General features: G+C 36.9%; 1 protein-coding gene across 1 annotated transcript in view; it reads left to right on the top strand.

The window, feature by feature from the left end:
• The window catches only part of DIAPH3 (diaphanous related formin 3), a 248,214-nt gene that overhangs the window by 14,254 nt on the left and 221,782 nt on the right, over positions 1-12,178 (top strand). The window contains exons 3-4 of the mRNA XM_067292601.1: positions 4,509-4,685; positions 10,185-10,289. Of these exons, the coding sequence (XP_067148702.1) occupies positions 4,509-4,685; positions 10,185-10,289 (282 nt within the window). The remainder of the gene's footprint in view (positions 1-4,508; positions 4,686-10,184; positions 10,290-12,178) is intronic.

Genomic DNA, 12,178 nt, shown 5'->3' with positions numbered 1-12,178 from the left:
CTTCCCAGTTAATTTTAATGTTTGCTCTACATAGACTTTAAAAATTTTTCCTCTTCAGAAAATTATTATTCTAAAAACTGTTTCTGTATGGGTCTGTATATATTTATTGGGAAATGCAGGGCAGGCATCTTAAAAGATGGAAGGTCAAACCATCTTTAAACTGTAGTGACTTTTTTTTTGGTATCAAAGCTAATTCTAGATATTCCCCCCTGTTTAGCCTGATTTAAAGTGTTTTTGATGTAACATGGAAGATTATTGAACTGTATTTTTGCCATTTCCTCCTCCTTGTGCTTGGATCACCAGCAGCATCAGCAGTAAACTTCATTACATTCAAGCAATGAAATTTCTATTCTTTCTGCATTGTGACTTCTGTGAACCATGAAATTATTCACTTACATGGAATACCAAGAGGCGCTAACTTTTTTAAAGCACCGTTGATGTGAAATTTAAGAGAAATCTATATAGAATACCCACACTACTACTGTGAAGGTGTTGTGGATTTCTTTCATCTAAGGAACGCTATTTTTAGATTGTATTGTTTTAAATTATTAAAAATAACTACTTGGACACATGTTGAAATGTTTTTAAAATCCTGGTGTCTGGCTTACTCTTGACTGACTCCTCTGACTTGTTCTACATGATCAAACAGGTTCCAAGAGTGTGCTTTTGTGAAAATGAATGGTATAGCCTAATCTCTAATGTTGCAAAGCATCTCTATATATGCTAATGTTTTACAGGAATTTAAAAACAAAGAACAAACTGAAAATGTGAACAAGCAAAAGGAAGCAAAATACCACTTTTCAAGGATAAACTGGCTCTTGTCCATGAACCTGTGGCACTGTTTCTAATGGAATAAGAGTAGTTCTGGGATTGCATGGAGTATTTCATGTCAAAGATCAGGGTGTTTCTGTCCGGCCTACTTCCTTTTGTCTTAAAGGAACTGTTATTGCTGCTTCCATGTGAAGGGAGGGAGCAGCCTGATTGCTTGCACACAGTTCTCATGTTTGAATAACTGATAGTTCTTATTATTTAGCTATGTGATGTGCAAGAGAAAGTCTCTAAATGTCCCAGGTTATGCCATTGGATTAGATGGTTTGATTTGTTTGGCTGAGCCAAAAATTGGCCTGCTGTTCATACATCTTGTATATTTGTATATACTATATATAAACAAAGTGCTCTGTATAACATTATAAAACATATGGCTAGTGGTGCTCATCTGGTGATGAAGGAGAATGAGAAGGAATAGAAGGTGAAAGTTCTCATTTCATGCTTTTGTTCTAAGTGATCGTAAATTTAGGACATGACATTAATACTTTGCCAAAATGTGCTAATGAAACATAAATCTTAAATGCTTTTTATGTCAAGAATGTTCTTCCCATTCCTGTTCAGTTCTGAAATATGGAGTAAACAAATATACTTAGCTTGCTCTTCATCAGCCATTTGTAGAAAACTTGTGTCCTTCCCTCCCCAACCTGTCCCCTTCTGCCCCCTCCTTTACTGAAGCAGAATCTGAGAGCTCTTGTGCATCTGAGTTGCAGGCCTGCTCCATGATGGTGTTTCTAAACTTCTAGTTCCTTTTAGAATAAATATACTAATGAAAAATGTGCAAGTTGCTCTTTGAAGTCTCTACTTTTCAATTGTTTTGTTTTATTTTCACTCTAACTCTCTTGACCAAGGCTTTTGTGTATGTGTATGTCTTAGCAGCACTTCCATGGAATTGTTTTTACTTGTTAACACTGTATCTAGACAGTATTGACTCTATTCTTTGTGGCTTTTGGATGTGGTAATAAGCAGCATTTCTTCCATAAATGATATGACCCAGATACTAGTAATACTAGTTATCTAATCAGTATTTGGGTAGGGAAGGTCTCCATAAAGAGAAAAATGAAAATAATAATTTCTCTAACTTTTAAGACTTGCACTTCTTGTGGCTGCTGCCTTAGATCAACAGAAAAGTCCTGCTTCCAGAAAAATGTCAGAATATTCGATTTAAGTTTATATCACAGAATAGCTGGGGTTGGAAGGGACCTTCAGAGACCATCTGTTCCAACCTTCCCTGCTCCAGCAGGGTCAGCTATGGTAGGCTGCCCAGGACTATGTCCAGTCGGTTTTGAACATGTCCAAGGATGGAGACTCCACAACCTCTCTGGGCAACCTGTTTCAAAAAACAAACAAACAAAAATGCCTACAGCTTACTTCCTCCCCCATAACTTATGGTTATTTGGCTATTTGCTAATAGTTATCCTAGCTTTCTATGAAAAATGATATTCTGTTTCAAATCCATTGAAGCCAGCTGTTGGCTGGCTTCTGAGAGAAGACCAAACTACTGCTTTTGCTAAAAGGAAAGCTGCTGTGTAACCTCTTCATTTGTGTTGTAAAACGTGGCTAGCTAATCAATGTGCGTGCACTACATTTTGCCTGCGTGATGAGCTGGGAACTTGGGAAGATGATAAGGGTAAATAAAGGTATAAGGGATGTGCAGGGGTAGGAAGAGGAGAAACTTGGGGAACATGGGTTACAAAGAAGAAGCTGAAATATTTGAGGAGAGATGGGCTGGGGATGTAGGGCACACATCTCCTAAAGCTAACTTGATCAGTTCTCTGCTCACTGAGCCATATGCTGAAATCTTCCTACCCCTGCTCCAGAGCTTTCTCTGCACACTGAGAATCCTCAGATATCATGGTTTGTTTCTTAAGTTATGTGCTTGATAGGAAAAAGGCCCTGGGGTGTGGGGCATGGGGAAGCAGCCACTGCCTAATGCACATTTTGGAACAGGTATACTCTCCTGTCATCTGTGCTCAGTGAAATCCATTATTTAAGGAGAAGAATCTCATTTGATATATTTTCTTAAGATCCTAGTCTGGTCACTTCAGTCTAAAATCAGGACTCTATAGCAAGCATGGAGGAGATGAAACCTGATTGTAAAGACAAGAAGTCAAATAGTTGTCCGGTCAAGATGTGAGATATTCTTTGCCACAAGTGACTTGCACTTCTCTTCCAATGATGTTATCCATCCTTTGGTTTTGTTGCATTTTCTTTCTTCCTAGGTCTTGCCTGTGTAATTTTTTCTTTAGAGCGTGATTTTTCTCATTGCCCTGCTCTGGTTTGATGTGATGTTGAAGGGTTCCATCTTCCATACTGTTTTATTTTTTTACATTATGTTTCTTCTCTGCTTTTGCAAGTACTACAACCATCTGTTTGTGAGTGGCTTGCAAACTAATTCAGTGTTCTGAAGATGCCCTTCTCAGTTTTGAATAGGGCAAGCTACAGTGGGTGGTTTTTTTTGTTGTTTTTTTTTTTGGGGGGGGGGGAGGGAGAGGAAACCTTTCCTCATAGATGTTTAATAGTCAATTCCTACTCTGTTTTGGCTAGAGTGGAACACTTGAACCCTGTTTTTGTTACCAAACACTACGGATATTATGGTAACTTGCTATTTAATTTGGTTATTTTGTTCTTATTAAGTGATATCTCAAAGTACTCATACACAGCATATGTTGAAGCCTCAGAATATTTTGCCTCACATTTCAAAAACAGAAGACCATCAATACTGTTGAAATCAGATCCAAAATCCTTTATGTACCAAGTGCTACTGGAACTTTCTTCTGTTTTGACAAATGTAATGTTGCTGCTTTAATCTGTTGAAAGGATTTACAAAGATAATTTAGATCTAGCTTATCTCACTGACAATGTCAGCTTGACCGTGCTTTTGTGTTCTGTTGGTCCTTGTCAATATACATTAAAACATACAAGCTCTGACAATGAAAAAAATTACCAATAAGTCTTTATTAAAAAATCAGTTAAATACTAAACCATAAAGAAAGGGGGGAAGGGGAGAAAGCTTTTCCAAAGAAGCTTCTTTGACTTTTCAAAGGTAAAGTTGGGGTGTTTGCCTCACGTTGGTGGTAAGCCCTAAGGATTATTGATAATCTATAAATGTATCCTACCTAGCTTTAACAAAGGAGCTGAATGGTGTAGCTTTTTTTGTGTGCTTTTCTTAAATGAATTTGTAAATTAAACCCAAGTTTTGGATAATGTAGTACAGACAAAAATTAAATAGACAAGTGTCTTAGTTATGGTAACTCATCTTTTAATAAAAACTAATTTTTTTGCATATCTGTATATTTCAATGTCAGGAGTACAGCAGTTCCAGGCTAATGAAAAATACTTTAAAACCATGCTTTTGCATATGCTGCTCATAATGGTTATGGAGAAGTCTTCAAAGCATTTGTTTGTTTTGTAGATAATTTTTTCTTCCAAAACTTCCAAAAAATTCTCATGTTCTGCATGATTTCTCTAAAATGTAATGGTATTCTGGTCTGTTAACCAAAGTACTAAGGCAACTGATGGTTGTGTGTCCTTAGGAAAACCCTTTAAAACCAGATATTTAAACATAAGGTAAGTTACTCAAGGAAAAATACGAATGTTAAGCTTCCAAGAATATCTCTGTTTAATTAGGGCTACGAAGAATGGAAATAGTATCTGATGTATTATACCTTTTCTGTTTTCAGTTGGATAGGTTTGCTAGTATAAGAATTCCAGGGAGTAAAAAGGAGAGACCTCCTCTGCCGCACATGAAACAATCTTACTCTACCGATTGGTCGTCGTCATCACCTATGGATGTGGAGGATTTTGTTCCCAAACCCCTGTCAGAAAGAGAAATCATAGCGCTCTTTGAAAAAATGATGGTAAGAGTCTTACCACTGATTTCTTACAGGCCCACAACATTGCTAATTGACAGAGAGAAGCTTGCTTTAATGCATGTGTTTGGATCTTTACCTAAATCATTATCATCATTATTATTATTATAATGGTATGTTTTCTGAGGTGCTTCCTCAAAGGATAAAGCCTTTGGATTATTTTGAGGATGTTTTGCTGCCAATATACTTGAAGTGGAAATTAAAGGTTCCAGATATTAGAAGTGAGGTTATGCAGCAGTTTTTGAGGGGAACAATGAAACTGGGAATCCTGCTTACTTTTAAGAGGATTTGAAAAATTCATAAAGGAGTTATGTGCCTTGAATGTGACAGCAGGTTTTGTTCTGGTGTTATATTCTATTTCACTTATTGCACAAAAGCATTTAAGGTTCCTCCCTCTAAGGCAGGGTTTGTAGAAGGGCTCTAAAACACATGCAGTCTCTTGCATGCTCAGTCTTAAAGTCATCTCCTTCCTTAGCTGCAATAGTTGCTCTGCTGTGAAAGAGCAGTCGCTTCTCTGAAGCACCATGTGGCATTGGTACTGCCTCAGTAGGCTCAGAGTTTTTGGCAGGATGATGACATTTCGGGCAATTGCAAACTAAACGTGGAGTGGCCTTGAGAGAAAAGGATGACTGTGAGCTAAAGAGCACAAGATAGATGTTAGCAAGGGAACTGATACCTAGATTATTTCTTTTTCTGCCTCAGCAAGCAACAAGTAACTGTTGCCTGTGGAAACACTAAGGGGCTAGCAGGGACTGGCATTTGGGGTTATTAAAAGGGTTACAGGAGAAGTACCTTCATGAAGTTTACAATTCCTGGTACTCAGTAATGTTTAGTTTTGAAGATGTTTTTGTAGAACTGCTGAAAGAGTATGATAGATCAGTGATAGAGTAACTTTTTTTGAAAACATTTTACTGGCGGTGCATAGTATTTCTATTCTGTATTGATTCTGTGCAAGTTCAGACTAGTGATAATGGTTGGTCACTGTGGCCTATTTAATTTCTGAGGGAGAATTTGCTGTGCTTGAAGACTATGTTCCTTTCTGGTATGTATAAATGTAGAATTCAGGATTTTGATGGTGAAGGGGAGGGGTGATTTGCGATGTTGTCAACTGTTGTATTTGTATTTGTTGCTCTTGTAGTCTTCATTTATTTATTTATTTTTGGTATACCGTGGTGTCTAGGATATTTTACTTATGTTAAGAAATGCTCAAATGTTAGGAAATGGGGAAGGGTCTTTTGGGGAGGGTTGTTTTTTTTGGTAAAACTTCATTCAAGTTGCCTCCCTCCCTCTACTTCCCACCCCCCAGCATATGTTACACTTCTTTACCATCCCACAGAGATTCTATTATAGGATAGTGTGCAATGTTAAGACTATGCCATAAAAAACCTGAAACTTCCAATAAATCCTCAGAATCCCAGTACTGCATTCCCCCCCCCCCCCTTATAACAATCTGAGTGCTGTAATCAAGTTCTTAGGGCTAGTTTTGCCGAAACAAAAATAATCGGTTGGTTACTATTTAAGGGGAAAGTATCTTTGGGTTTTAAAAACACCGTGTATGTATTAATTTTAAGAAAGTTAACTTTAATAAATATGCATGTAAAACATATTTTCATTTAAAGTACTGCCATACAATTATGTGGCTATGGAAAGGAATCTTGAGGCACACTGCTCCAAAGATGGTTATTGGAACTTATGGAAGAAAAAAAAAACAACAACTGGTAATGTCAAGCTGGACTAGTTTTTAAGCGTGTTTTAAGAGGTGGCAATAGTCATTTACCGTATTTTGTAATGCATATATCATAATGGATGTGTTGGCTGGCAATAAGAGTTGTCATACATAAGTTGTCTTGCATTTAATACAGAAAGGTAATTAAATTGTAATATTATTTAAAATGAGAACACTTGTATGAGATAACAATTAGAAGATGAGAGATTACTAACTCCTTAGTATTTTTGAAGTCTAGCTTGATTTAGTGTTTTTTTTCTTTTTTTTGTTTTTTTTTTAGCTAAAGAAATGTCTTAGATATGACACAAAGACATTCAAACAGCTTTTTGAGAATTTAAATTTGTAGTACTTTTTTGGCTTTACAAGAATCTTTTGGTTTTGGAAAAAAGTTATTTAAAGAAGTAAATTGGAAACAACTTCTTAATCTATATTTTCTTTACCTGCTTTTTTAGTAGCCTCTAAAGCTTTACATTCAAAAATACGCATTCATGTCTGAAGTCACAGATGCATTGTAAAAGTCCTGGCTGCTTATGTAATTAATTGCTAAAAGTTTGAATAGTACACAAAAAAAATTTAGATTGATTTGTTGTCTAACTGGTTTAAATTTTTAGGTTTTGACATTACCATTTAAAAGAACGCTTATCACAGGAATTTATGTGCCCTTATGTTGAGCAGCTGAGTACTCTAGGTCTTAGATTTTGAAATACTAAAGACATTTTTTTGTGGCTGATAAATCCTTTCTCATCTTAAAGCAGCAGTATCTTTTGAAAGTTATGATAGAGAAAAGTAACTTTAAATGACTTGCAACATTTTTTTTCCAAATGGTGTGTGTGTGTAAGTAAGATCCCCCCTGCCCCTTTTTTTTATGTGTCTTGGAAGGAAATGCTCTTTGCTTGCAGTCTATGATCCCAACAGTGTTTTTATGAGTGTGTGTTTAAGCCTAAATTTTCCCAGCATTGAATATTGAGTGTCAGTGCGGTGTTCTTGGGTGATGCCCTGATTCCCATCATTAAGTAAATTACAATGTTGTGGTTTTGTTTTCTTCCAAGAAAAACTAGAAAATGCAGTGTTCCTTGTGAAGGTAATGCCCCCAACATTTGGTTTAATGTTAGGCTATATGCAAGTACTGCATAAGGCAGTTGTCAAGCTGATTCATGGATTGTGTTTGTCAAAAGGATAATGTCAATGCATAGCTATTAGCTATTTCCTCCAGATCCAGATAGATGATAAAATAAAAGATTTAAGAACATTTGATTTAACCTTGAGGATGTTCTTATATCAAGTAAACTGGATAGGAAAGATAGTAGTAGGAGGAAGAAAAGTTGAACCGGTGATATTCACATAACTTGTGTTATACAGAATAAATGTGGCCATCAACATGAGGAAAAAGTGTTCAAGGGTGTGTGTGTTTGTGTGTGTGTCCTTATGTACTGCTAGAATTTTCTTTTGGGCATAAGCAGGTAGTTTCTTCATGAAATTTTTGATGAAAGGAATACAATTTTGATGAAAGGAACACAATTCTCACAACTATGAGAAAAGAGTAAAGTATGTATGGCTTCCTTTATTCTGGCTTGTTTAAGTGAACTTGTTTTGCGTTTGTTTTCAGCTGTAGGAAATAATAGCAGTATGTAAAGTAGTTCTGGAGGAAGGAAAAGTCTATATTATTAATATTGATTGAGTGAAGGAACCTTTTACAGAGTGCACCCTGTATCTATTTAGCACTAAAAGTAAAAGCAAAGACATTATTTAAGAGCATACTACACTGAGCAAATTTTTCTAGGCCTTAAGAAAAGGAGGCAATAACACCTGGAGCGGGGAGGGGAAACAGAGTCTACACAAAATTGCCCGAATTGTATTTTAAAGAAGTTCAGTTTAATGAGCTCAAGTATCTTCTGCATTGCCTTCTCACAGCTCATGCTTATACAAAACTCTCAAATTCTTCTCAGAACTGTGCTTGAGTCTACACTATTCACTATATAAATAGTGAAAAAGAAGGAAACTTAAATATCACTATAGTATAAAATTTCAGTGTTTAATTTCTTTCTTAAAATTCTACAGGTGTAAATTTGCTTGCTGACTACCTTTGATTTCTGCCTAGGTGGAATAAACTTTGATATGGAAGTGGTTAACCAGTGATTTCTTATCACTACTCTTGTGGAAGCTGATGGTGATGCATCTTATGAGTCTCAGCTGAAAGTAACTGCAGTAATTCTTGCTAAGCTTGGGTGACTGTAATAATGTCTATGTGCACATACATATGTGTGTGTATATAAACTGTTATTTAAAGCTTTTCTTACCTCCAGCATAATAGGAAATGCCATTTCTCATAGATATGTGACTGATTAATGATCAGAGCACTCTAGGCTGGAACACTAGAAGTCATTGCATCAGAAATGTCAATGAATAGCTGCTGAGTGTCTTTGAATGTGGTTTTGCTTCTGTTCTTATCAACCCCTGGGTTTATGTTGGCATGAATTCATTGTGACAGTAGTTTTGACAGCAGTTGGAGGTGTTGATTTAATGATCAAATTGTCAAGATTTGCTGTAGAGAAGGACCTGCAGGTCCTGGTGGACACCAAGTTGACCATGAGCCAGCAATGTGCCCTTGTGGCCAAGAAGGCCAATGGTATCCTGGGGTGCATTAGGAAGAGTGTTGGCAGCAGGTCGAGGGAGGTGATCCTCCCCCTCTACTCAGCCCTGGAGAGGGTACATCTGGAGTGCTGGGTCCAGGTCTGGACTCCCCAATACCAGAGAGACATGGAGCTGCTGGAGCAAGTCCAACAAAGATGATTAATGGACTGGAGCATCTTATATCAGGGGAGGCTGAGAGAACTGGGACTATTCAGCCTGGAGAAGAGAAGACTGAGGATGGGGAGAATCTTATCAATATGTATAAATATCTGAAGGGAGGACTGCAAAGAGGACAGGGCCAGACTCTTTTCAGTGGTGCCCGGTAACAGGATGAGAGGCAATGGGCGCAAACTGAAACATAGGAAGTTCTGTCTGAACACGAGGAAAAACCTCTTTACTGTGAGGGTGACTGAGCACTGGGACAGGTTGCCCAGAGAGGTTGTGGAGTCCCCATCCTTGGAGATATTCAAAAGCCATCTGGACATGGTTACCCTGCTTGAGCAGGGGGGTTGGACTAGATGATGTCTAGAGGCCCCTTCCAACCTCAGCCAATCTGTGATTCTGTGAAGAATCTGGGCTTTACGTATTGTGAAGGTGAATATTATTCTGTGAACTTACTGTGTTGATTCCATTGTCCAGGATTAAGTGTTTGGGAACTGGGGGAAAGACTTATGGAACAAAAGGATATATCATTAAAAATGTCTTTCAGAAGAGGCAGGCTTGGGTACATTTATATGATTTTTAGGAAGTGTTAAATATATGTATTTTTTTTTCCTCTGGTATTTTTTTTTCCTTTTTTTTAAATTGAAACCATTACTAGCATAATCTCATCTTAAGCACTTGTTTATCCTAACACAATTGACTGTTTTTAATATGGTTTATGAGGAAAAGTGGATAAACTTTTTAATAGCACGAATTAGCATGTAGCTTATAACAAGTTGCTTGTATAATAGCTTTCAGTTGCTCAGGTTCATATTTTTTGTGCTTTTATTTTGCTTTAGAAGTAGAAATTTTTCATTAGTAGTTTTATGTTTCAAAATCTTTGTTCTGAAAAGCTAGTTTGGAATCAGTGCCTTAACAGTATAGTTGGAAGACATTTAAAACTTTTTTCTTTCTCCCCCCCTTACTAGGAGGATATGAATTTAAATGAAGACAAGAAGGCACCACTGAGAGAAAAGGACTTTAATACCAAAAAAGAAATGGTGATGCAATATATTAGTACTGCTTCAAAGTCTGTAAGTAAATCTCTGTAAAGTACACCAAAAAAAAAAGTTGAAAAGTAAATTATTTACCACTTGAAAGGAAAAGTGATGCAGGCATATTTTTCTGACTGATTTTTTTAAGGGCAAGATTTCTTTATTTTAGAAACTTCAATGAAAGATGACCTTTGATACACAAGGTGACTTCTGTACACAGAGTAATTCTTTATGTTAGAGGTATGGCTGTTAGTGGAGACAGAAAGATTCTTCAGAAGTGTTCCTGTTTTTGATGCCTCACTCTTTTCAGTACCATTTTAATTTTTTTTCTCTAATTACTTTTTTTCATACTTGACTTTATTACAGAATTCATGGTGTGATATTATGTTGTTAACAAGTGTTGCACATGAACCCAGGTAATGGTCCATTTTTTAGTTACGTTATTATTTGTAATAGTGATTTTACTGGTTGTCTTAGAGGGTGATGTGAAGACTTGTGTTCTAAACAGCTTAAGAATTAAGGTGGCATTAAAAAAATGCTTAATTGTTGCAAAGTGGAGGCTGGCCTCTGTGCTAAATGCTTATATTTTTTGAACCATTTGATTGGTTTAGAATTCACATATTCGATTCTTAGATTCTCAATGCTCCATGCATGCAAAGATATCAGTTAAAAATAGCCAGCATGTAATTATTACCAAATACTGAAAAAGGAAGACATTAAATATAATCATTTAAATGAGGTAATTATATTATTGTCTACTTAAAAAGAATTATCTTATTAGTCCAGTGCTCTAGTGTTTTTAGTAAGGTAGTTGTCTAGTTCAGGACAGAACAGTTTGGATATTGTTCTACTTAAAGATTGTCAAAGCTGCTAGCCACCTTATGGCATAAAAGGTCTAGTTTTAAATTCCATGGTAGCAGAAGATTGGGAAGTCTTTAGCCAATTTTCTTAGCCAATTTTTTTTTAAAAAAGATATTTCCATAGGAAATCAGGAAACTTCAGGCTAGTAAGTCTCATAACACTCTCGACGTTTCTTAGCACATAACAGCTAATGTCAAAGTTTGTATGTTGTTGATATTCCAAGCTTCTGCACTTATTTTCAAAACTGAATTGTTTGGCCTAAAATGTAAGGTGATAATAAGATATGGATGCCTGTGCAGAGTTGCTGCATCTGTGTCTTCTTCTGGAACCTTATCATGATGTTGTTGAGACTCTCTTCCTTAAGAGAAACGTTATCATGGTGACTCTTGACTTCCTGGCACTTACTACTTGCAAAGAACTAAAGTCTGTAGCTGATGGTTTCATTGATCCTTCCTTCCGAGTGTCATTTAGATTTGAAGTTATGTTGTCATCACACTTGATTTTTGATAACAGAGCTTCTTGCACTATGTCCAAAGCAACCGTGCAAGGAACTCTAAGGTGGACTGACCTGCTTTCTGACCTAGGGTAGGAGCACTCCCTGATTTGTTCCAACCCACTCATCTTGCATGTTTTCCCAAAGCCCCCCATAACATTGTTTGCTTTCCATCTCCCTTCCTCACAACCCACCCATCCCTACTTCTGCTGTGGGAGATTGTGAAAGATTAATTCATGCAGAGAAACTCTTGTCTTTCCTGAACTTACTGTCCTTACTCTCGTATCCTTCACAGAAATAGCCTCTTTCAGTTGTGCAGTTGCTGAATTACTTCCAGTAATGCACAGATTCAGGCTTTTGAATATAGTAGTGCTGCAGATGAATTCAGCTCAGTGCTGAAACTAGTGTGATAGCAAACTTTTCTCCCCATCACAAACTCTTTGCTGTTGGTGTGCTCTTTCATGCCCCAAGCACATTGAGCTACCAAGGTATCCTGCCTCTCTAGAGAGAGTGCATGGCATGCTCAGGGTACTTGGCTAACTTTTACTTAGGCTGAAGTGAAGACAGTGGTGTC

This window comes from Apteryx mantelli, chromosome 1 (genome assembly GCF_036417845.1).
Source record: "Apteryx mantelli isolate bAptMan1 chromosome 1, bAptMan1.hap1, whole genome shotgun sequence".
Lineage (NCBI taxonomy): Eukaryota > Metazoa > Chordata > Aves > Apterygiformes > Apterygidae > Apteryx > Apteryx mantelli.
The sequence above is the reverse complement of the archived record's forward strand: the minus strand, read 5'-3'. Positions and strand labels throughout refer to the sequence as shown.